The sequence below is a fragment of a genome, unplaced genomic scaffold, assembly GCF_019419815.1.
Source record: "Pyrus x bretschneideri cultivar Hongxiangsu unplaced genomic scaffold, Pyrus_bretschneideri_v1 Contig1, whole genome shotgun sequence".
Classification (NCBI taxonomy): domain Eukaryota; kingdom Viridiplantae; phylum Streptophyta; class Magnoliopsida; order Rosales; family Rosaceae; genus Pyrus; species Pyrus x bretschneideri.
In genome coordinates this window covers 9,886,379-9,910,963 of record NW_025999390.1, presented here as the reverse complement: position 1 = coordinate 9,910,963, position 24,585 = coordinate 9,886,379, and the positions used below count along the sequence as shown (strand labels likewise).

Genomic DNA, 24,585 nt, shown 5'->3' with positions numbered 1-24,585 from the left:
TTCACAAATAAGGATGTATTATATATATGCAAACACTAAATGTAGAGGCTCACTATCCTGATAGGACATGCGTACCTAGGATGTCGTTTACTTTGACTCCATGCTTTGATGCCCATGTATTATAGTAGTTGTCGTAGGGTGGTATGGTCCATCCACGTTGGTCTCCGACTATGTACGTAGCAGCTTTTGCTTCGTGTAACTGGAGCATCAGTACTAGCACTACCATCATAGTCATCGCACTCATCACATTCGTCATCGTGGTGTTTAGAAGACGTATTTGTGACATGTTTTGAACCATGGAAGATCAGCCTCGAATTATAGCACCTGAGAGGTTGGAGTCCTCCCCTGGTATCAGAGAAATGCACTGTGCGTGCATGAGTTTTGTAATAGAACTGCCGTGTGAGTGTCTACTCATCGCTCACCCATTTTCTGTTTTTGTTTCCGTTTCTGTTTTTCCAACGTTAGAGGCAAAAAGAAAACAATAAACGAAGTCGGCACTGAATGTCATACTCTAGGCAGAAGGTAAAGTAACAGTTGGTGGAAAGAAAGGCTGGTGATCGCAATGCACGTCTCTCTCTCGTCACGTGAATCACCTTTCATTCCACCAACATCAAGTGCAAGTCACGATGGACCCGCACCCAAGGGAAAAAAAGCGTGGAAGAAACAGTTGGTTCCTTTCAAGACGATGATCTCCTGGACAGCTCAAGAACCAGTTGGTTTCATCCAAGACAGCAAGCAAGAGAACAATTTTATGAATCCCAACTTACATAAATTGATAAACGAGGTTTAACAACATACAACAATTCTCGACTCTACATTAAAGAGGTCTACTGATTTTCATAAAGCGAACAATGCATCTCCAAGATGACCAATAACATTAGCAGTTCATTAAGAACAAGGAATGTAAATTCTACTCTGATCAAACTGACGAGCTAAATTCTGCCTCACTACTTCATAACTCCTGACCGAAACGCAAACAACACAATAGCAAAGGATGACAGACGCCTCCTCTCACTTCCTCCTTTTGGCAGGTGGCTCTGGAATCTCTTCCTCCTCTTCTTCCTCTTCTTCTCCATCCTCATCTTCATCATCATCATCATCACCATCATCATCGTCGTCGTCATCTTCATCATCCTCTTCATCACTGCCTCCGTCACCATTGGCTTCAGGATCATCCTCTGGATCCCCTTCTTTATCTGCCCCCTCATCACCTGAGAAGTCCTCATCTCCTGCATCATCATCCTTTGGGTCATCCACCTCCTCATCATCTCCATCCTCTTCGTCATCCTCTGTATCGCTGGCATCTTTGTTTTCCGCACCAGGTTTTTCCAGTTTCAGAAGTTCTTCAAAAGGAAACCTAAGAAGGAAGCACCACTTACCAACTTAGATTTGATTATGCCCTGAAAAACCAATGGTGCTGGTATACGATGAACAGAATATCAATTTCCTTACCTTCCAGTGACTGCAGTCAATTCTGGTGACGTATTGATATCATTCATCAGCGCCCCAGTCTGAAACAACATTAGCCAGCGTTGGTGAACAGCTTATGACAAATAACATCAGGCTTTTGTTTTACGTATTAGAAACGCTATCCTAAGAAGACAGGGTTCAAAATGAATATCAACTAATATTTTCATTGGTTGACCTAAACAACATACACAATACATATCATTGTTGATAAAATGGATTCTAAAAAGGCATTTGAACATGCATCTCATAACGTTGCAGGCAACGGCCAGCAACACAAAACAAGTTCTCAAAATATACTTTATAAGCAATACCAAATCTAGTCAACAACAAAATAGGAATTCCAACACAAGGCCTACATCACTCAATTATATGAAAATTTAACAAACTTAAGCCAGATATTCAAAACTAAAACTACCAAATATTCGGTCAATGCAAAATCCAATGCTACAGCCCAACTACAATTACATTCATACATTGTTAGGAAAAGCGGAGAGTGCATATTTGTTATCTTAGAATGGCAATACCATATACGCAATGTCTGCAAAAATTTCCTTGCTGCAATCCTCTGTTCTCATTATAAGCGGGAAAAGCAATTGTGAGCATGCACAGCAAAGTTTATGAACTTACAGAAACCAGGGCATTAGAACCTCTATGGCAGACCGCAAACGTTAAGAAATTTGTAACCATAAGTAACAGTACATCAAAACAATCCAGTTTCCACACGAATTTTTCAACAACAAACAACAAACGAAACAACTTTTACACAAAGTTACACCTAAAGCAACAATGAAAGAGCGGATTCACAAGAAAACCCACATTCTTCAGCACCTGTTTAAAAGAAGTAGAAGTTTAAGACGACCAATAATTCACAAAGAGTTAAAATTGTTTACAAACTTATGTCGAAATCTAAAACACCGACAAGCAGAAAAGGGTTGTACTCCACATCTACAAACTATCACCCTTAATGTATAAACCAAAGCAAAGGGCTTTTCTCCCCCAAACAAACCTAATTCACAAAATTACCAAATTTCATCCCTTAAATTTATCCAAAAAATAATAATTAACTTTTCAAATTTCAAAACCATAGTAAAAGTAAGAAAAAACCCAAACTTCTGAAATATTAGTTCAGTTATAGAGCTGCACATTAATGAGATCTCAAACTGTAAAAAGTTAAAAACATAGCAAAAGCATGAAAATTTTAACACTTAAATTCAACCCATGTCATAATTTTCTACACAAACTGAGAGAGAGAGAGAGAGAGAGAGAGAGAGAGAGATGTATACCGCAAGGAGCAGTAGAGCAAGGGAGTTGGGAGCAGCAAGGACAGTGTTGACCACCATTGCTTCCAAAAAAGAGCCAAGCCACATGCCCTTTTTCTCAGAGGCGCACAACTCCATCTTCTTCGCTGCAAAAAAAATCTCAAAAATACACTGAAAAAGTAGACAAAAAAATCAGAGCAAAAATTGCACAAACAGAGAGAGAGAGAGAGAGAGAGTGTGTGTGTGTGTGAGGGGAGAGAGAGAAAGTGTGTGTGTGGGGAGAGGGGGAGGGAGGGGATGAGAGAGGGAGGGAGGGAGGGAGGGAGGGAGGGTGAATTTGAAGGGTGTCTGGGGCAGAATGTCTGGTCTAGTGAGTAGTGAGGGTGAACCCACGGGGGCTTTGTCCGGTTAGGGTTCTACCGCCACCATGGTACATTTATATATGCTGACTAACTGCTCATTAGGTATTTTTAGGGTCAATGTGGTAAATTTTGCATTGACTTATTGGGTATTGCGAAGGTCGTGGAAGTAGTGAAAAGTGAAAACTATTTTTAAATTTGATTTTCGTAAAAAACGAATTTAAATCAGATTATTACTAATTTATTGTAAAGTTAAGCTCATTCTTACCTTTTTATTTTTTAACTTTTAATACAACAATTTATATGTGGATTTGAGCTAAATCTCATCATAGGCCAACCAAAATAACTGAAAATATTTTTGCTCACCACACTACAACAATGGTGATGCTTATCACTTTATTAAATATTGTTTGATGAGTTTGATTTAATCTATTTACTGCATAAATCTCAAAATTTAAATTAATTTAACGGTAATTAATAAGGTGGTAGACATTACTACCGCTTTATATTGATGAGCAAAAATACACACAAAATAATTTGATATTAAACTTGTTATCCACGTTAATCGAGCTGAAGTCATCTTACATGAAAATAATATCACTAGAACAGCAAAAATGACATTTCGAGCATGTCAAGAGGACGAAAAATCTAACTTTAATAAATCACATGGAAAACAACCGGTGAAGAAAAACTATACCCCACATGTCCAAAGAAATTATTAAAATCAATCAACTCAAAAAACATTTCACAAAGAGCAGAATAAAGTGAGGAGGTTGCCTCAAACCAAAGACATTTTAATGGCCAGAGAGACACTAAAACTAGTCAAGCGACCAGCAACATCCATCAAACTTGCAGACGAAACATAAGAAATTTTGACACACTTTAAACTATTGCAACACTAGAGTCCTCAATGAGCCCATTTATCACACATTGTTGCCCGAACAACCTGCATTGCATAGTAATATAAACTCGATTTCAAATTTGACCAATATAGGGCTCGTTTGGACAGGGTCAAAGCTACATGGGGTCTAGGATAGGCCAAGGCCCATCCTGAATTTTCACTCATTTATATGTGCATTTTTGCTAGTTTATACAATAAAGAGTATATGGTTCATTGGTGGAGTAGACTTTAAAGTTTTAGCAAGTCGTGGGCTCAAGTTTGTTTATGCAAACAATTTTCTAATTTTCTCACCTCTTAAGCCTTAAAACTAGTGTTTTTAACAATATAAGGTTCTCATGCCAACAGCCTTTTGATTTTTCAAAACTTTTTTTTTTTAGTTCATATAAAACAAGATCTATATAATTTAGAGAAAATTTAATTATGTTGAAAGAAAAATCTTAAAATAATAGTTTTGAGCTAGCCATGACTTTAAATTTTTGTTAGAATCTAATGTGTTAATTATTTTTTTCTTAAAGCTCGTACACAAGCTATGTTCTTATGATATTATCTCAATATAAAATTTTTCATACAAATTTTAAAGTTCCATTAGTCTTGCTTCAGGTAAAATTTTCCATGACAATACAAAACAACAACAAAACCTTTGGTTGTTCTTCAATTAATTATACTTGTAACTATTTTGTTCTAATTTCTTTTATTTGACTTAAAGATCCTCGTGTGATGGATCTCTGGCTTCGTCACTATGTTTGGAAATGCTTTTAAAATGACTAAATCACTTTTGGTGAAAATGTTTTTGAAATTAATCCTCAATAAAAATCTGAAGTGTGTTCTAGAAAAACAAAAGGCACATATATGGTGTTTCTTCCAAAAAACACTTAAAGTGGTTTTGGAACCCAAAATTAATTGACTAAAAGCGCTTTCAGTCATTTTAAAAACACTTCCAAATGAGCATCTTCTAATTTTACACACTATTTTTAATTTCTCTTACACGTCTCTTTATTTATGGTCATCTTGTTAAATAAATTAATGGAAAATGACCAAAATTAACATGGTTTTGTAAGAGATTAAAAAGAGCATCTGAAAATCACTTACCTTTAAAGAAAATGATAGTGCTATTCACATACACATTTTTACTTTCCACATACTCTCGTTAATATTTGACCATTGATCTTTTTCAGTTAATTAGATACGATAGTCGAAAATTGAGAGTGGTGTAAGAGAAGTAAAAATGAGTGCGTAGATAGCATTACCATAAAAAAGTTATAACTATACTAATAGCTAGCTAGTGTTTTTTTTTTTTTTTTTAATACGTAAAACATAAATGATGGTAATAGTATTGGTTCATGTATATGAGAGCAAGTCCACCGAGAATGGACAGCCCGGCACCCAACCAATTTGCTCTAGCCCAGCCTAATAAGCAGGCTCACAGCCTAAGTCGTCCCATAGGACGGCCCAGAATGTGCTGAGCCAAGGCCCCGCCTATGTGACATCATGCTAACGCAAGCGTGACGTCACGGGCTGCTTTAAATATTTTTGCGCCAGGCACGTGGGAAGCACGTGCGAGTGGGCGCGTGTCCCGAGGACCCCGACAAGAAAAAATGGGCGGGGCTCGCATGTGCAGGCGCAATCACGGATCTGAAAGGGAGGCCACATGACTCGTTCTAGGCCGTTGGATTTCCAATGGTAAAAAAATTTGAATTTAAAAACCAACCGCTAGTGACGTGGCGTGATCTGGGCTGTCCAATCCAGAGATCAACGATCCACGTTCCCTCCCCCCCCCCCACCCCAAAAAAAAGGCACAATGATTAGAATTATGACTGTTGGCCACGTGTCAACATATGGGCTGTTGGATTTGAATCTTTTTCAAATCCAACAGTCCAGATTAATTAACTAAATTAAAATGAATAAAAATTCAATACAAAATTATTAAAAATTGTTAAAAAATACATAAAAAATAAAAAAATTAATTATTTTTTTCTATAAATACCTAAAACCATCATCTTCCACCTTACACCACATTTCAATATTTTTAGTACTTTATTTAAACACACCAAATAAATTTAAAGAAACACACGAATAAAATTACATAAACTTACCAAATAAACTTAACAAAACACACTAAATAAAATTACATAAACTCACCAAATAAACTTAAAAAAGCACACTAAATAAAATTACATAAACTCACCAAATAAACTTAAAAAAGTACACTAAATAAACTAAGAACTTTATTCTTCCACCACAAACTCCTTTTAATTATCTTCACCTTGTTGCAATCCCCATTGGTGCTTAATCAAGTCATTTTGACGGGTACAGTGCCAGTATGGCTCTTGCAGTGAAGTGTACCGCTCAACGATCAATTGATTGTAACATCCATCCTGTTCCAATGGCTCGTGTTGCACGGGATCTTCGGTGCCGTCATGAGCACAATAAATACGTGTTATTGAGTTGTTCATTGTGTCTGACTCATATTTATCGACGACATCATAATCATACTCATCTTCCACAATCATGTTATGGAGAATTATACACGTCATCATTATGGATTGAAAAGCCTCGACATTAAACATTTTGGCAGCTGACCTAACAATCGCCCAACGAACTTGCAGGATACCAAACAACACTATACATCATTCCTACACCTCTCTTAACATTGTGCGAAGTGTTTTTCTTTTTCACTTTGTGGATGTGGCATTGTTTTGACAAACGTTGTCTACCTTGGGTAAATGTCGTTTGCAAGGTCGTACGGTCCATTATATCTTTGGCCATTAACCCCATATGTGACTCTGGATGCTTTTCCTTGCAGCACTTCGTGGAAGACTAGAGATTGGGCAATGACATTTAGGTTATTCTAAGCTGCTAGGAACACAAAAAAATGCATGCCAAATCCATGTATGAGATAAAGCCACCGCTTCCAAAATGATACTTTTGGCTCATTTTCTATCGCCATAAGCTCTTTGCCACACACTTGGACGTTTTTCCATGTCCAATGCATGCAATCAATGCTTCCAATCATGCCAAAGAAGCCTCGCATCTCACCCTTCCTCAGCATCATTCGCAAGTCCTTTGGCGTGGGTGTCCGAAGGTATTCATTGGTATAGAGGGCTTCGATTGCAGAGCAAAACCGCATCAGGGACTTTATAACAGTTGATTTTCCCATCCTCGTTATCTCATCCACTTGACCTGCAAATGTTCCATATGCAAGCATCCGCAAGGCAGCAATAATTTTTTGCTCCAGAAGAAGACCTAGAACATGAAAAACATCATTTTTTTGCACAAAGTATGGATCATGGTTGCAAATAGCACTCATGATTTTGTCGAACAAACTTTGTTGCCTTCTAAAATGACATCTAAAAACATGATCAAGGAATACACAGTTAGGGATAAAATAATCTTCCAAGAGACCTTTACCTCGTCTTTCCCTCTTTCTATCCAAGTTTGCAGCACATCTGGGTTTGGATATTTGACCCACAACTTCCATGACATTACGAGAATGCGAGGCCCTCTACCTTATATGTTCATCATCCTTATCCTCCTCCATTGCGAAAGTCCTCATCTCACCTTCCTCGAGATTGAACAATTATTCATAGTTGTGCCAACAATCTTTTCTGTTGTTCCTTAAACTATTTGGACAATCTCCTTGAATAAGACATTGTAAGAACTTAAGATTTAAAAACGATGAAGAAGGATTCTGAGTTAAAAAAAGGATTGAGTTTGGTGTGTGAATGATGATGGATGTAGGGACTAGGGATGTAGGGTTTATAAGGACAAAAAAAGAAATGATGAGGTTCTAGACAATGCCACGTGGCACTATGTGATTGGTAGAAAATCTTATCAAAATATTGGCTAAATTAATGTAAACAGATAGTGACACGTGGCGTGTAGGGGATTCATTGAAAATCTAATTGGAAATCTATCCACAAAATAGTACGTTCAGATAATGACACGTGGCGTGACAATATTGGTTGAAAATCTTATCGAAATCTTGGCTAAATTATTGTAAACAGATAGTGACATATGACGCGTCGAGATTGGTTGAAAATCTTAGTGGAAATCTATTCACAAAATAGTACGTTCATATAATGACATGTGGCGTGACGAGATTGGTTAAAAATCATATCTGAAATTTAAACTAAATTTAAAATTTATTATTTTATAAAAAAAAATTATTAATATTTTAAATGGGCTGGATGTCAGCGCATTTTTAGACTTTGTGCCAGTGCATTTTTTAGGGTTGGAGAAGCATTTGACCAATTTACTGTTCATGGGATCTATCACTATTCACTGAGTGGATTAAATGGGCTAAGTGTCAGCGCATTTTTTTAGGGGTGGACTTGCTCTGAGTTGGGTTTCTATGTTATCATCACCATGATGATATAATTGCGACTTATCAGATGTTACACCCCAAAATAATGAGGATATATTATATGTTCATTCGTTGATTATTCTCGTCTGGTCATCATTATCATAATTCTTACGATATGGTTGTTAGATTAGTCTCACAATTAATTACGTGTTAATCTAATTAGTATTATATGAGCTACTTAGTACTACGGTCGAGTGATATTTATTCTCACTTGTAAGAGACTTAACCCAACTATCGTTAAAAATAAATAAATAAATAATAAAAAACTAGTGAAATTAGGATGATGTTATCCATACACCATGTTAATTTTTATCTTTTGAGTGTGTTCAAAGTAAAACGAAACGTGTGAATAGTACTCATGAAAGTATTAATATTATGTATGTGTTGATAACCTATTGGGTTTCTAATCTACCTAATGGTAACAACCGTGACATTGTTTATGTGAATCTTATACAGTTATACTCAACACGTCTTATATACAGTTAATATTTTTTAAGATTATCAGAGTTGCGTTTAGGATGGGCTTTTGACCAATTTGCTTATAAACTTGTTAAAAGAGCATCTAGAAATCCAGGTCACAGTAAACCCCAACACATAAGATTCCATCCCCATCTCTGATGGTGCGCGGGTTGATGTGGTCGCCCAAGTGAACACTTGTCCTAAAAGAAGAGATTTTTAGTGTGCCAAGAATATAGTGTGAGACATTAAGTATAATAATATAATTAGTTAGAAAGTAAAAAAAAAAAAAAAAAATCTACCAATTGTATTATGATATTTGATGTACCGGACCGTATTTTCCGAACATTAAAATATTTCTGAAGAATCTAGTTGGATTAGTGGGTTACGATATTTAATAACAAACAAAGACCATCAGTTAACAAATCAAAAGCCAATTGATGAGATTGAAGTAGAATTACGATAACGATTAGTGTGAAGTTGTAATCCAATCCTACTCATTCGACTTTGACCAAAAAAAAAACAAAAAAAGTAAGTAAATACTCATTCGACTAACTATAAAAACCCAAGCAAGACCAACATTTATAAGCACAACTCGTACAATATCAAACCTACTATTCTCTCACGAATCAATCATGAAGATCTCCAGTTTCTGTTGTGTTGATTTTTCTGTGCTCGGCATTGTTGTTCCAAGTAGGGCTTTGTAGGTTTAACAATGTCGACCATGCCGCACACCCAAAAACAGTCTCCCGGTTTTATTTTTATATTGGTTGGCCGTTTACGCCTGCACCGGCAGCACCAAAACCGCAGCCGGCCACCCCGGAACAGCCACCAGCCGCCCCAAAGCAGCCACCGGCCACCCCAAAAGTGTCAGCACCGCCAGCTTGGAAACCACCTTCAGCTCAAGCTTATCAGACATGTTGGGCATCACTAGCTACCATTGACAGATGTGTGCTCGACATTGTTGCAGCATTTTTCACTCTTGACTTCAGTCGCGTTGGACCGGATTGTTGCGCTGCCGTCGTCGGAGTTGATGACAGTTGTTATGGCCAGATGTTCCAGCAGTTCAGCAATAGGTATTATGCTCCTGCGCTGAGACAAAATTGCGCTAAGCGCTCTGCACCCAAAGCACCTTAAGGATTCTAAAGCTTGATTATTCAACAGTTTTATTAGTTTTTATTAGAATTTTATTAGGATAATAATGGGATCAATTAGATGATCTAGCTAGTGTTTCTTGTTAGTATTTTTTCTTTTGGGATTTATTCTCGACTTAATTAAGAATGCTTGATTTTGTTACTTTCTTCCCAATTCAATTCAAGAGCTTTTCATTTATTTGTTTTTATATACATTTGGAGGCTGAGCCCTCACATTACTTCTCTATATGTATTTGGTTATTTGCTCGTGCATATAATTTCTCCAAGTCCAAGCAAGAAAGGCAAAAATACTAAAGAAGGTTAATCACTGCATGAGTTGAGTTAGTTAAAATTGTTGATCCTTTTGCAAGCAAAATAATCTGGGTGATGCTAATTATTCACAAATAATCTGACGGATTGTGATGCTTTCCCGTCTCTATGAGTCTTCCTGGCCCTCAGAAGGTGCCACCAGTTATCCATCCCTTTTTAAAGAATTTTTTTTTTTTATTTTCACAAATTTTTTTTTTTATTCTAATAAATTAATAATATTACAGGATAAATCCAAAAACAATTTAAATTTGGAGATTATTTTGTACTAGTTAGCTAAAATGCTATAAAGCGCATTTAGCAATAGTGAGAGATGAGAGCAATTGCATGTACGAAGCTACTAACTAGTAGCTAGCATGCATGCATACCAATACAATCACCTCCAATTGCCAAAACCAAGCCCGGCTCCAACACCGGTTGCCAAGCCTGCCTCCACCTCCAGGAGCATCAATTGATATTTATAATTCAATTCAGCCTTCCCACATCGGCGAAAGATTAAACTATGTAAGAGCTTATAAGTATAAGTTCAAATGTTATATTTTTTGTTACGTGGTAATAATATGTATTTCACGTGTCATAATTAAGTGAAAAAAATAGTTGAATATTAAGATGACAATAAAATCGATACATTTCCCTTCCAACCATTCATTGAGCTTAATAGTAACATCAAACACCCTCAATAATTTAAACAAATTTAGTACAAAACATTGTTTGCATAAAAAAGGTTATGCCTGGAAAGAATAAGTAATAAAATAGGATTCAAAATTTAACTCAATCTCTTATTGCTGTATAAAAAAATGCTAGAAAGCAATGAGTCAAATGACTTAGCTACCATGTAAATTATAACATATTCCTTAAAAGAAAATCGTGATGTCTTTAGTTCTAGTTTGGCCTATTTGACATCTACTATGAAGATGTTTTAAAAATTAAAAATTAAACAAAAAGAGAAATGCCGAAGCCTTGAGAAATGAAATATTAAAAGAGTACACACTAATTTTTACGTTTCACGCATTATCCTCAAATTTTAGCCGTCCAATCTAATATATTAGAAGATTAATTTAAACAAATTAACAAATAAGAATAGGTGTGTTAAACTATCAATAATACTAAGGAAAATTGATTAAAATGATTTGAAAACTTTAAATTTTAACAATAAGAGCAAAATAATAGATAAAATGAATATATCAAGATTGATTTTTTCTTTAAAATTCCCGTACGATTATCGTATTGGAATCGGGCTACTGACAATCCTTAGGCAAATCCTTTGGCTTCTTCTTCTCTCCCCCCCTCTCTCTCTATCCTCTCTCCTTCTTCCTCTCTCTCCCCACCACCCAACCCCAGTCAACACGGCCGGCTTCGCAGAAAAACCCTAAATATCCAATCCCCCAATTTGATTGGTTTATTTAATCCCAAATTGAAGGTCAACGAAACCAAATAAGCCAGCTCCGCCGGTCGTGCTGCTCAATTTTTGGTTTTTGTGCGTAGAAATGTCGTCGGAGATCGAGGTCGTCGAGGACGAGGTCCAAACCCACGATCGCGAATCTGCCTCAGCCAATTCAGCAAACAACAATGGCGAAGCCAATGGGATTGGGGAAGAGAGTCTGCGAAACGACGTGTACACGGCAGCTGCATACGGGGATTTGGAGAAGCTTCAGAGGTTGGTGGAGTGTGAGGGTTGCTCTGTTTCCGAGACCGATGGGCTCGGCTACTATGCCCTCCAGTGGGCCGCTCTCAACAACCGCACTGCCGCCGCTCAGTATATTATTGAGGTGAGGGTTCTCCATTCACTCTCTGCCTCCTTTTTTTTTTTTTTTTTTTTTGTTGTTTTGCATTTTCATGGAGTTTGGTGAATCAGGTTTGCTTTGTTTGATGGGTTTTTGAAATGTGCTTAAGTTGTTTATCCGAATTCTAGATTTCGTATTGATTCGAGGCGTTGTAGATAAATTTTGTGCTACTTGGTTAACTAAAAATCCAACATTTGCACATAATTCTTCTCTTCTATCTATGAAAAGGAAATAGAAGCCAAGAAATGAAATTTTCGGCCTATAGATGTTTGCTTTAGAATGAAGATTTCGTAAGGAAAAAAAAAAAAAGTGAATTTAGCATTGGGAAGGTTGCTATTTTTTTTTTCTTGATGCTATTTATGATTATTGCTCTTTTTTATTGAAAACAAAATCGAACACAGGACATGTGTATTGGTATAACAGGCTTGTTATTTGGTTTTGTTAAATGGCAGCACGGAGGAGATGTGAATGCCTCAGATCATACGGGGCAGACAGCATTACACTGGAGTGCAGTGCGGGGTGCAATCCAGGTTGCAGAGCTATTACTTCAAGAGGGTGCTCGGGTAAATGCTGCAGATATGTATGGCTATCAGGTCAGTTTTACTTTTTATTCCCGTTCACAATCCTAATAACCCTTCTTAAGGAAATAGTATTGTTTGTTGATTATGAATCTTGGGATAGAATATTGGGATGTAAAACTTGTGGACAATCTGTGTCCATATCTGCGTGTTTGTATCAGCTAGTCTATGTACAATATCTGCATTGGTAAATGAAATTTTCATGTAGTTATACCATAAAATACAGATTTGGGGGTCATGGTGTGCTGCTAGTAATTTTGAATCTTTTTAGTCAAATCAAACATTAGCAACCAGCAGTTAATCATTTTCTTTAAGTATGAGTTACTGAAAGGCATCTAGTGTTGCAATTTTGAACTGAAAGTGGACAGCTCAAATTTTTTTTGTCTTGCACACTTGTTTTAAGTTAAGTATATGGTTTTGGCAAAAGCTTTTTATTCCCCATTTAACCTTTAAGCTGGCTGAACGAGTCTGAAACATATTTGTTGTACTGATCTAATTTGATATGATCACAGGCTACACATGTTGCGGCTCAATACGGTCAAACAGCTTTCCTGTACCATGTTGTTTCAAAATGGAATGCTGACCCTGATGTACCTGATAATGACGGGAGAAGCCCTTTACACTGGTACATGACAATATTATTTTTCTATTTTTTGTGAATAGTACTTTCCTACTCTTTTCCACGATGTGTTCTATTTTCTATATGGAAAATGTGCACTATGTTTCTTGTTTGTTATGTAAATTTGATTCTCTCTTTTCCTTTTGAGTTTAGGGCTGCTTATAAAGGTTTTGCTGATTGTATACGTCTTCTTTTATTTCTGGATGCATATAAAGGACGCCAAGATAAAGAGGGTAAGTACCATATTTGTTCCGTTATTGTATGACTAGGGTAATGGATGCCAAAATGTTTTTGTGGGGTTCACCTATTATGCATAAGCATTAACTTATTGCCTTTTTGTTACTCCAGGTTGCACTCCTTTGCACTGGGCTGCTATCAGGGGTAACTTGGAGGCATGCACAGTGTTGGTACAGGCTGGAAAGAAGGAGGACTTAATGGTTACAGATAACACTGGCCTTACACCAGCACAACTTGCTGCTGATAAGAATCACAGACAAGTTGCCTTTTTCCTTGTAGGTGTTCCATAACCTAACACTTTTAACATTGGTTAGTAACGTTACTTATTTGGTCAATGAATTTGAGGACTTCAGTTTTCATGCTGTGCAATGATCTGATGAATCCTTTAAACTTTTGATTGATTCTGTTCTGGGACTTTTATGTTTAGAAAGAATGCCTCGTATATCTGACAAGTGGAGAATGTTGGTTTTGTTGTTTTTTTTCTATTCTCAACATGGTTTTATTTATCGACTTACCTGGAAGTTCCTCAATTTTTTCTTTTCTTATCTAATTTGGTGTTTTTTAAGGTTTGAGCCTTACATATAATTTTTATACAGTTGAACTTGTAAATGAAAGAACGGAAAGAACTGACCATGCTCTTATAAATTTGATTCTCTAGGGGAATGCTAGAAGATTGCTTGACAAACGCTGTGATGGGAACAGTCGTCTTGGAAGAATTTCGAAACTAGGACTTGCGCCACTACTTTGGTGTATAATATTTGTGCTCCTGGTCACCTATACTCATTCTGTCATTGCGGGTATCTGCCCTTAACTTTATATGGAAATTCAGTATGTGCCCTTAATGTCAGGATTATACAATACATACACCGACTCCTCTCCCCCTGTCCAACTTTGTTGCAGCACCAAATCTGCCAAAGTTAACAGCTGGATCAGTTTTTGTTGCATGGCTAGGAGTTTTCCTAGCAACATCTGGGCTTGTTTTGTTCTATAGATGCAGCAGGTACGTCATAGAGTATTTGTAAGTTCTATGATGTTAGTTGTCCATATTTTAAGCATTCACTCTATGATAATCAGATTTGTGCTGTTTTGTTGATACTTTAACTCGCTGTAGATTGACTGCAATGATGGAAAGAATTCAAGTTTTAATTAGTCATGTTTTGTCTTGTGCATACACACATACACCCACATTGTTTTGTGGATGTATGCATGGATATTATGGTGCCGTGTAGAGCAATGTCACTTAATTAAATGTGTTGTTGATAATTATTTTTTTTTTAAATTGTTCTTTTGCAGCAAGGATCCAGGTTACATCCGAATGAATGTCCACGATTCACAAAATATGAAGGATGATGTTCGTACCGTAACTTTCTTAATCTTCTCTTATTTCTACCACCTTTCCACATAATTTTTTTAATCCATCTCTAGCCGTCCCACTTAAATTTTTTAACAGTTCAGAGTTATTATTATGACTTACATATTAAAGATGAGAATCATAATGGGCTCTTGACTTACCGTTCCTATAAGTTAAGTTAACACATTGGTTTATCATTTTGAACAGGAGCCTCTTTTGAAGATTGAGATAAATAATCCTGCCTTGCTAGCTGGTAATTGGTCTCAGCTCTGTGCAACGTGCAAGGTACCATCGATTGCGTACTGTAGTAATTTATGACCCGATCCTTTTATTTAGTTCTCAGAACATATCGCCTAACATACTTGCTGGCGTTGTCATCAGATTGTCAGGCCTCTTCGTGCAAAGCACTGTTCAACCTGTGATCGTTGTGTTGAACAATTTGACCACCATTGCCCTTGGGTATCCAATTGCATTGGCAAGGTGCACTGACATTGATAAGTTTTGGTGTTACGGATTGTTTTTCCAACTTTTCATGTTATAGTTAGTTTAATCTATTTTCTTTCTTTTCATGCTGTACAGAAAAACAAATGGGATTTCTTTGCTTTCCTTTTTCTGGAAGTTTTGGCGATGGTGTTTACTGGAGGGGTTACTCTTACGAGTATGTCCCAGTTTCTCCAACCCTATTTTCTGAAGTTTCTCTAGGCATGGAATTGTTTGTATGCGTATATGTGCTTCAACCTGCTAAGGGAAATTAATTTTCTTCTTTCAGGAGTTTTGAGCGATCCATTGAGTCCATCTTCTTTTGGAGCATGGATCAATTATGTTGCTACTAGTCATGTGGGCGCTCTTTCATTTTTGATAGTGGATTTCTTCCTCTTCTTTGGCGTGGCAGTGTTGACCGTTGTCCAAGCTTCTCAGGTAATTTTTCTTTTTAAAATTGACTTGCTCAATGCAAAAAATGGAAAAACTAATAGCGAAGATTGTTATGATCTGAAAAGTAAATATTTCCCGAGGCTTTTCTCCCCATGACAGCAGCTCTATGTAAAGAGTGCCGCCTTAGCAATTTGTTAGTCAATAATCTTTCTCTTGTTACAGATATCACGGAATATCACAACTAATGAAATGGCAAACATGATGCGCTATAACTACCTTAGAGGCCCAGGTGGTAGGTTCAGAAATCCGTACGATCACGGGATAAGGAAGAATTGTTCGGATTTCTTGATCAAGGGTTACAACGAAGATGTGGAATTCATTGAAGAATCAGCTCACGATGAGGAGGGTATTGGAATGAGGCATATAAATTCTTCAAACTTGCAAAACGGGGACGCCTATCCTCACCGCACAAACGGCAACAGTCATGTTGCAATCAATGTAAATTCTAATTCGACAGGACATCACGGTCACGTCCATTCTGCCCATTGCAGCCATAGCAATAGCCAGGGGAAACCGAAAACTGAAAACGTTCCATTAGGCTTGGGTCTTGGTCTGGGGCGGAACAGTGGCCGATCTGTTGTAGCTTCATGATAGTAATTTTGATGCCCGAGTGTAGCTGAAGATCTGTTTGTGTAGTATAATCATATTTACACTTCAGCTTTTTTGCAAGTGATTGTCACTCCTTAAAAAAGCAGTCGCACGAAATTTGTTTAAATTGATCCTTTTCCCTGAGTTATGCTGTGTAGCTGTACAGATTGATTAACCTCACTTGCCTTGTGAATGTTGAGTGCATCATGACTCATGCTTCGAAAATTTTGGTTGGTGAGCACTGCTTTACACCATAACACGCGATCCGTCGTGATTTGATTTCAAAATTTCATGAAGTTTGCTTGGACCTGCTTTTGTAAGAAGCTCTTCTACTCATAAGCACTTTTAGTAACAAAAACCCAAGTCCTTCCTCGAGCACTCTTCTGCTTTTGTAAGAAGCTCTTCCGCTCAGAACAAGTTTTAAGTCTTATCCATAAAGATGTCAATGTTTAAATTATCGTGTGTGAGCATGAGCAGGACAATTGGCTTGTAAAACACTGTTAAGGTCATGATTTTGACAGCAAGACATAAGTTTCATCAACTATTTTTTATTTTTATTTTTTTATTATGATTAAATAAAATTTGATCAACTTTCAATCTTTTAATTAAGCGTTAATTGTCAATTTATTTGGGATATAAAGCCTTTAATTATTTGTGATTTGACCCTTGGTTTATACTTGAACTTGAAGCCTTGAAGGTTAGTTGTGTTATGAAAACAAAGGAGATTCAATTCAACTAACCAACCCCACCTACAAAATTTCAGTCATAAAATGGAATTTTAATGTAATTCATGCCAAATAATATACTCAAACAGAAATGCTAAAGAGACTCGTTTAATGTGTGGTTCTCCATGTATTTTCTGATACCTCACACGTTAACGTCAACTTCTATGCTAACATTGTAAACATTATGCAAAATATATATGTTGTGTTATGAAAACAAAAGGGTTCACCCCACCTACAAAATTTCAATCATGAATCGGAATTTAAATGAAATCCATCTCAAATAATATACTCAAAAGAGAAATGATAGTCAGATTCGCTTAAAGTGAGATTATTCATAGACTCCTGACACCTTACATTTTAACGTCAATTTATATGCTAACATTATACAACGTTGTGCCAAAAACATAAGATGATAAAAAATAAATAAAGAATTTCATTTTTAAGAAAAGCATTTCTCGTGAATGTATCCAAAGTCCAATCATTCTTATCCTCAAAGTTAATGTATATAATTATGCAACTTGTTTTTATTGAAAGTTTTTATTTATTAATGTCAGCATCACTGCTAATCATGATTATTATTTGTACGATTCCATGATTTATTCGAATTGTTTAATTGCAAATTGTAGTCAAAGGGGAAAGCATTTCTTGGAAGATAGATCTTCTTTTCTTCCTCATCGGTTCATCATTTATTTTGAGACTATTCTCCTTCCACGTAACTGTTTAGCGCGAGGCTTACACATGAATTAGTACCAGATATGGCGGTATTATTCATCTTACGTGCACCATAAGTTAATGTCACATGAATTTAAGATTATGTCTCGTTCGTTCCCATTGTATAGGTCACTTGTCAAATCCGGTGTACAAACATGTAATCAGGTGCTAGTTGGATGGTAGGCATGCTGCCTAGTGTCGAGACAGAGACGGAGGTCTAGGCAGTTTTTTTTTTTAATTTTAATTACGTTTATTATATAACATATAAATGATGTTTACTTATACTTAAAAAAAATACATTATTGTATTAAATACATAAATTGTAAAATAGAATGATATATAACACAAAAAATAGGGGGAACAAACATCTGAATGTTCATTCAAGTATTCAATAAGTCTCTTATAATTTATTGAAAAATAAAATGCAAATAAAAAATATTTATTTTTTGTCTAAGTAAGCCGCGACCTAAGCATGCTAGGCACCCTTTGTAAAATTCCAAATGCTTAAGAATTAATCAGGATAATAACTAGCCCTAGCGCCTAGGCACAACTTAGATTACGCTAGACAATAATTTTTAAAACAGCAAACTAGCATCACTCTTATAAATTTTAATAAGAATAATAGAAAAACCAATGACCTCTAAATATGGCCATTAACGTTAGGGTATTATATTCGCTTTATCTATAAATAAAAAGTCTTGTGTGACTTGTTACTACGGTGTAATGGTATGCTTTTTCATTTATAAGTAAGAAGTCTTAAACTCGATTCTCGTCAAAAACAAATTTGAACCCTATTTTTACCATCACCCCCACCTCTTTAATGTCAATAACATCGTAATTCTCGTGATTGACTCAAATAAATAATAAAAATATCTAATAAAAATAACTAACTTATCGTATTTTAGCTCATGTCTCTCACGTATCTAATGAATTTTTAGTCTTTCTCATTGTCTTTCTAATTTCTTATATTTTGTTCGGTTAAGTAGAGACTTTAGAGTAGAGGCCCATTGGTTCATCCTTTACTACTACACGCGGCAACGCCTTTGCTTTCCGCGCCGGCGGAAAAAAGAAGAAAACGACACTCACGCTCACAGTGGGGCCGGGCCGCCCTAGGGAGAGAAATTTTTAATTATGACAGAAACACAAATGATACATTACGTGTTTTATGTAAATGGTGAAAATTTTTAATTTTAATTATTAACCTTTTAACACATATATCCCACAATTTATATAAGAATATATGATATACCACCTCATGTGACGATCACACTGAAAAATCTCTTATAGAGAGGGACCCACAGATGCCGTGACCACATGGCGTGTCGCTCCCTCTCATTACTCCTCGAATCTCTTATCCCATTTGAACTCATCGCGAGTATGTAGACGAATAATGTCTAATCAGCGCAAATGACACGTGGCGAAGATCAGATGGGCGGTGAGATTCGTCTCTCACCTCACCGTCCCTCACCTCACCTCTCTCTCTCCCCACTCCTCCTGCCAAGTCGCAACTCTCCAACCCCCACTCTGTTGATATTTCAGTTCCAATATCTCTCTCTCTCTCGCAGCTCGCTCTGCTAATTGATCGTTGATTGATCGGTGAGACTTCTGTTCGTGTTACTGCACACTCTGTTTCTGTTTGGTATCTGAGAAAATATGACGGTGTTACGGAAACCGAAAGAACCCAAGAGTAAAGTTTTGTACTTTCATGCTTATTTGATCGTTTGTATGTAAAAAGTGAAGATTTTTGTGTGTAAAATTTGATTTATTGATGTAGGTAATTCTCCACTTTTTATTTTTGTAACTTTCATACTTGTTTGATCCTTTTGTTCGTAAAAAGTGGAAATTTTTGTGTGTGAAAGTTGATTTTTGGATGTGGGCAGTTTTCCTTTTTTCGTTTTAGTATTGAAAAATTACACTGAAAGTGTTTCTGTTGCCACTGGTTGGATAGTTTTTCTCGATAGCTTTTACAACATTTTGTGTTCTGGGTTTGTTTTGGTATGATGCAAATGAACAGTAAAAGTTAATTTACCATGTTTGGTTTAAGAAATGAATTGGTTTGCTCAGAAGTTATTTTCCGTTGATATAGTAACTTTTGTGATGTAAATACGATGATACTGTTTGTTTCTTTAGCTTCCAGGATGAATTAGAGATCAATCCCATGAACCTCTTTTATGGAATGGGCCGGAAAGTAGTTCTTTTGCTGCGAATTGTGTGAGATTAAGTGGTAGTTCAATCCACACTTAGATGATGGGGGGAATTTGTTCAAGAAAGCGAAACCAACCGGTCATCGAAGATGGCGTTTGCAGAGCTGTGTCTGGAAGATACGGTAAAAGTAGCAGTTCAAAATGGTTGACCAATTCATCTTTTCGACCCACTGTAGAGCAGCCTCCAGGAGGAACAGGGACTTGCCCATCTCTCTTGGAATTATGCATTTATAAAATATGCCAGGTACTTGCTTTCTATGGCTTGTAAGCTTGAACTTGTGTGTTGTGGGAGGAGATTATATGTGTAGTAATTTTCAGGTTAGTGATTTGTATTTGCATATCCGTTACAGAACATTGACAAATATAGCTCGTTTTCGAAGCTGCCAAGGGATGTTAGTCAACAAATCTTCAACGAATTGGTCTGTTCCAATTCGCTTACTGATGTTTCTCTTGGAGCTTTTAGAGATTGCGCCCTCGAGGTAATGTGCTAGTGGATGGTTGAAATTCGGAAGTTTGGAAGGCTTTGTCATTTATTAGACATTCTTCTTTTGTGATTGCAGGATATTCTTTTGGGGGAATACCCTGATGTGAAAGATAGTTGGATGGGTGTCATCTCTTCACAAGGTTCATCGTTACTTTCAGTTGATCTTTCTGGTTCAGAGGTGACAGATTCTGGGTTGGCTCTTCTGAAAGGTTGCTCAAACCTTCAAGCGTTAACTTATAATTACTGTGACCATGTTTCAGAACAGGGACTTAAACACATAAGTGGTAATATCTATGTCTTTTACTTCTTGTATTTTTTCTATTTTTCCAATTTAAGCATTTTTCAGTTATCTTGTTTAATTTGTCCTAACTTTTCACTTAATGATACTGTTTATTGCTGGAGATGATAGTTAATTTAATTTGATCCTTTCCTTACTAATTTCACTCAGTCTTTTTTATCGGTTAAACTTTTCATGTTGGCTTTTCTGTCGAGTAATGTTTATGCTTATTCTGACCTTGTTCTGTAGGTCTTTCAAACTTGACATCCTTGAGTTTTAAAAGGAGCGATGCAATAAGTGCTGAAGGGATGCGTGCTTTCTCTGGCTTACTTAACTTGGAAAAGTTGGACCTGGAGAGGTGTTCAGCCATTCATGGTGGATTTGTTCATCTTAAAGGTTTGTCCTGCCTAAAGTAAAAAATGAATTATGACCATTTTAACTAAATGGAACTTCTTGAGGCCATGAGAATTAGGAGTAGAGAAAACTAATTGAGGCCATGAGCTCTGTTGCATTGTAACGAATTTACAATTTGAGTGTTTGGTGAAAGATCTTACTATATGAAATTATTTATTCATCGGGGGTAATAAATTGTAATTGTATGCTTGCAGGTTTGAAGAAGCTGAAGTCTCTTAATGTAAGATGTTGTAGATGCATCACAGATTCAGATTTGAAGGCCATCTCAGGTATTTTTTTTAAATGTTAGATGAATTTTTGTAGTGGTATCATTATTTTTTTCTGTCCTTAATTGCACAATAACTATTTAATCAACTCATGTTGATCTTGTTTTTGTATTTCTCAGGACTTATTGACCTGAATGAGTTGCAGCTATCCAACTGTAACATTACTGATTCTGGCATTTCTTATTTGAAAGGTATAATATTGTCCCTAGTTTCTGTAGTGATGCACCAAAAAATTCTGCTTTTGCTCTACTTAATTTGTGTTTGTGTAGGATGCACGCATGCACGCTCACACACACACATCCAACAAAGACCTCATATTGCTTGTTTGTCAGTACCTTTTAGTTTTAGCGCATAGTTGCTTGTTTATCAGTACTTTTTAATGCAAGTTGCTTCATACCCTTGTGTATGGCAGGCTTGCACAAGCTTAGAATGCTGAATTTAGAAGGATGCAATGTTACTGCCTCCTGTCTGCAGTCCATTTCAGGTTTGCTTTCTTCTCTGTTTTCTAATGATTCCATTAATATACTGATAATTATTCTTAAGACTGCTACAACTTCTTAACAAAATATCCACTTTAATATGTCTAAAAGAAATGTGTCCAACTGTGGGTATAACTATTACTTTATTTTTATTCGGTTAGTTTAGGGGATGAAGATTGTGACATGCATCCTATGCATTCTTAAAATTAATTGTTTCTGGTGCAGCTCTTGTTGCCCTGGCGTATTTAAATCTCAACAGATGCAGTCTATCTGATCAAGGATGCGATAAGTTTTCGGGTGAGTGACAATATTTGGCTCCACATGGATCTGGCTATTTGTTTAGCAGGTTTGCTCAGTGGGCTGAGTAGCTGGTAATCTTGACTTTTCCGCACTAACCATATTTCTTTGACAGATTTCGCCCGTTTTTTATATTTTTATGCGGCTGAATAGTTCATAATCTTGACTTTTCCACGCTATGTTTCTACAGGGCTTACAAACTTGAAGGTCTTGAGCTTGGCATTCAACGAGATCACAGATGCATGTTTGATGTATCTAAAAGGTCTCTCTCTCTCCACGCACACACACACAACTATTCTGTATTTAAGTTTTTTTCTTTTGTTCATACATTTATTTCCATGATTGCTTCTATCAGGTTTAACAAGTTTGGAGAGCTTGAACCTGGACTCCTGCAAGATAGGTGACGAGGGGCTTGCTAATTTGGCAGGTTCTATTCTAGTTCTACCATCCTTCATTTTGGATAACAGTGTTATAGTTTGCATGGTCTGGGCCTTTTCCAATAGTTTAAATTGGTTTGGAAATGGGACATGCTTCGTTTGTTTGCTAGAAATGCAAGAGATTGAAAGACATGGCCACCTATCTGATTTTATCGTGTTGTTTCTATATTAAGGGCTGACACTCTTGAAGAACTTGGAGCTATCTGATACTGAAGTTGGAAGCAACGGGCTTCGTCATCTCTCAGGTGATGATTGCATTGCATCAGACTATTGCATGGTTATGATCTGAATGTTTTCCGAGTTCAGTGTGAGGCTGTAGGCTATACATTATGCTGAAGCTTTGAATTTACTACCTTGTTAGTTTGTGGTTCAAATTCTTTGAAGGTCTCATTAGTGTTCAAAGTTAAACTGCACCTCATAATTTTTCTGCTAAGCAGTTTGTATTATTTGGTGCATGTTCATCTTTTTGAAAGCATTTCTTTTTAAGCATTAATTTGGGTGGCTGTTATCACTTTCAGGTTTGAAAAATCTCGAAAGTTTGAACTTGTCGTTCACCCTAGTAACTGACAGTGGCTTGAAAAGGTTATCTGGATTGACATCTCTCAAATCACTTAATCTGGATGCTCGGCAAATTTCTGATGCTGGACTTGCAGCTATTACAAGTAAGGATTTTTGTGTATTTTTAAGCTGTAGAGGGAAAATATTGGCTATTTGTGTAGAAAACCTTGTGATCGACGCATTGATTTCCACTGAAATTAATCATGTTCTTGAATTCTTCTAATCATAACTATATAGACATATTGATCATATATTAACAATCAAAATGTTTTAGCTTCGTTCACTTCCCCCTAAGTTTGGTTGAAGATCAAAGCTTTTTGTCCCAGTCAAAGAATTTATGCCTTGCTGGTGCAGGTCTTACAGGATTGACACAGCTGGACCTATTTGGTGCTCGCATTTCAGATTCTGGAGCAAACCATTTAAAATGTATGCTATAAGATTCACAGTATAAATCTTCATTTAATTCGTAACATACTTTCCAATGATGAGATGGACTGCAGAATAGAACGGGGGAATTTGATTTTACATTTGAGCTTCCGCAACTGAGCATAATCTTCTCATTTTAAAGTCATACTTCTGATGCTTTACTTTCATGGTGAAATCAGACTTCAAGAACCTTCAATCTCTTGAAATATGCGGTGGAGGATTGACTGACGCTGGTGTGAAGAATATCAAAGATCTTGTCTGTCTGACATGGCTAAATATATCACAGAACTGCAACCTGACCAATAAATCTTTGGAATTGATTTCTGGTACTTAACTCTTCTATTCTCTTATTTTGTCCTAGAGCAGTTGCTGCATTGCTTCAGTGATCTTTTGTTGCAACTCGCCGTTTATGATTGAACGTAACATTCTAATTTGATCATACAACTTCTCATGTTTCGTTTTCCTCTGAAAATGTAGGATTGACTGCATTGGTGTCGCTGAACGTTTCAAATTCTCGCATCACCAATGAAGGATTGCAGCACTTGAAGCCTCTAAAGAATTTGCGCTCGCTGACCTTGGAGTCATGCAAGGTGACTGCTTCGGAAATCAGGAAGCTCCAGTTTGATGCCCTGCCTAATCTCGTCAGCTTTCGGCCCGAATAGATCGGAAGCACTGTAAGATACTCCATGTAAATAGGCTGCCATCTGCCCTTGGATAGCTTTGTGTACAGATTAATAACTCCATATGGATAAAGGTAAAAGGTGCCAAAATTTGTGGATGGAAAAACCAGACTCTATGATAAATGTATAGATGGCCTTTATCTGGATAATATGGATATTTGCAAAGCTTCCAAATGTATATATACAAATATATTTAAGTTAATGAAAAACATTTGCCGCAATGTGTGGCTGAGTTTAATTATCTTTGATCTTGAAGTGAATTTTGATGA

General features: G+C 36.6%; 4 protein-coding genes across 7 annotated transcripts; 2 read left to right on the top strand and 2 right to left on the bottom strand.

The window, feature by feature from the left end:
• Positions 1-1,011: 1,011 nt before the first annotated feature.
• On the bottom strand, positions 1,012-3,123 carry LOC103930742 (nucleolin-like). Its single transcript, XM_009340113.2, has 3 exons — positions 2,754-3,123; positions 1,453-1,511; positions 1,012-1,357 (listed from the first exon to the last, which is right to left on the bottom strand). The coding sequence occupies exons 1-3, from the start codon at positions 2,865-2,867 to the stop codon at positions 1,012-1,014; spliced, it is 519 nt and encodes a 172-aa protein (XP_009338388.1). The 5' UTR covers positions 2,868-3,123.
• Positions 3,124-6,238: 3,115 nt separating this feature from the next.
• LOC108867383 lies at positions 6,239-7,467 on the bottom strand. Its single transcript, XM_018647916.2, has 4 exons — positions 7,398-7,467; positions 7,026-7,169; positions 6,704-6,806; positions 6,239-6,569 (listed from the first exon to the last, which is right to left on the bottom strand). The coding sequence occupies exons 1-4, from the start codon at positions 7,465-7,467 to the stop codon at positions 6,239-6,241; spliced, it is 648 nt and encodes a 215-aa protein (XP_018503432.2).
• Positions 7,468-11,714: 4,247 nt separating this feature from the next.
• LOC103930743 (protein S-acyltransferase 24) lies at positions 11,715-16,502 on the top strand. The gene is made up of 13 exons (XM_009340114.3): positions 11,715-12,037; positions 12,505-12,645; positions 13,143-13,255; positions 13,403-13,482; positions 13,598-13,761; positions 14,145-14,283; positions 14,387-14,486; positions 14,780-14,837; positions 15,045-15,122; positions 15,219-15,317; positions 15,417-15,495; positions 15,607-15,755; positions 15,933-16,502. Exons 1-13 carry the CDS (start codon positions 11,756-11,758, stop codon positions 16,359-16,361), a joined length of 1,911 nt encoding a protein of 636 aa, XP_009338389.2. The 5' UTR covers positions 11,715-11,755; the 3' UTR covers positions 16,362-16,502.
• Positions 16,503-19,233: 2,731 nt separating this feature from the next.
• Positions 19,234-24,557, top strand: LOC103930744 (F-box/LRR-repeat protein 16). Of its 4 annotated transcripts, none has more exons than XM_048584797.1 (16): positions 19,234-19,390; positions 19,925-20,242; positions 20,379-20,477; positions 20,559-20,766; positions 21,009-21,155; positions 21,368-21,442; positions 21,559-21,630; positions 21,852-21,923; positions 22,144-22,215; positions 22,406-22,477; positions 22,571-22,642; positions 22,826-22,897; positions 23,171-23,314; positions 23,565-23,636; positions 23,816-23,962; positions 24,114-24,557. In XM_048584797.1, exons 2-16 carry the CDS (start codon positions 20,039-20,041, stop codon positions 24,296-24,298), a joined length of 1,713 nt encoding a protein of 570 aa, XP_048440754.1. In that variant the 5' UTR covers positions 19,234-19,390; positions 19,925-20,038; the 3' UTR covers positions 24,299-24,557. The 4 variants fall into 4 exon arrangements, with proteins under 4 accessions (XP_048440754.1, XP_009338390.1, XP_009338393.1 ...); XM_009340115.3 differs by having other exon boundaries at positions 20,349-20,477; XM_009340118.3 differs by having other exon boundaries at positions 19,244-19,390; positions 19,932-20,242; positions 20,349-20,477.
• The last annotated feature ends 28 nt before the right edge of the window (positions 24,558-24,585 follow it).

What these genes read in the sequence shown, in the direction of transcription:
- LOC103930742 (XM_009340113.2), bottom strand. Translation starts at nt 2,867, where the DNA reads ATGGAGTTGTGCGCCTCTGAGAAAAAGGGCATGTGGCTTGGCTCTTTT. An exon ending in TTGCTCTACTGCTCCTTGCG is followed by an intron (nt 1,512 to 2,753) that starts GTATACATCTCT and finishes ATGTTGTTTCAG; the next exon opens with ACTGGGGCGCTGATGAATGA. An exon ending in TTGACTGCAGTCACTGGAAG is followed by an intron (nt 1,358 to 1,452) that starts GTAAGGAAATTG and finishes CTTCCTTCTTAG; the next exon opens with GTTTCCTTTTGAAGAACTTC.
- LOC108867383 (XM_018647916.2), bottom strand. Translation starts at nt 7,467, where the DNA reads ATGGAAGTTGTGGGTCAAATATCCAAACCCAGATGTGCTGCAAACTTG. An exon ending in TAGAAAGAGGGAAAGACGAG is followed by an intron (nt 7,170 to 7,397) that starts GTAAAGGTCTCT and finishes GAACATTTGCAG; the next exon opens with GTCAAGTGGATGAGATAACG. An exon ending in GCAAACGACATTTACCCAAG is followed by an intron (nt 6,570 to 6,703) that starts GTAGACAACGTT and finishes GGCGATTGTTAG; the next exon opens with GTCAGCTGCCAAAATGTTTA.
- LOC103930743 (XM_009340114.3), top strand. Translation starts at nt 11,756, where the DNA reads ATGTCGTCGGAGATCGAGGTCGTCGAGGACGAGGTCCAAACCCACGAT. An exon ending in AGCTCTGTGCAACGTGCAAG is followed by an intron (nt 15,123 to 15,218) that starts GTACCATCGATT and finishes CGTTGTCATCAG; the next exon opens with ATTGTCAGGCCTCTTCGTGC. An exon ending in TATCCAATTGCATTGGCAAG is followed by an intron (nt 15,318 to 15,416) that starts GTGCACTGACAT and finishes CATGCTGTACAG; the next exon opens with AAAAACAAATGGGATTTCTT.
- LOC103930744 (XM_009340115.3), top strand. Translation starts at nt 20,039, where the DNA reads ATGATGGGGGGAATTTGTTCAAGAAAGCGAAACCAACCGGTCATCGAA. An exon ending in TGGACTTGCAGCTATTACAA is followed by an intron (nt 23,315 to 23,564) that starts GTAAGGATTTTT and finishes TTGCTGGTGCAG; the next exon opens with GTCTTACAGGATTGACACAG. An exon ending in ATCTTTGGAATTGATTTCTG is followed by an intron (nt 23,963 to 24,113) that starts GTACTTAACTCT and finishes CTGAAAATGTAG; the next exon opens with GATTGACTGCATTGGTGTCG.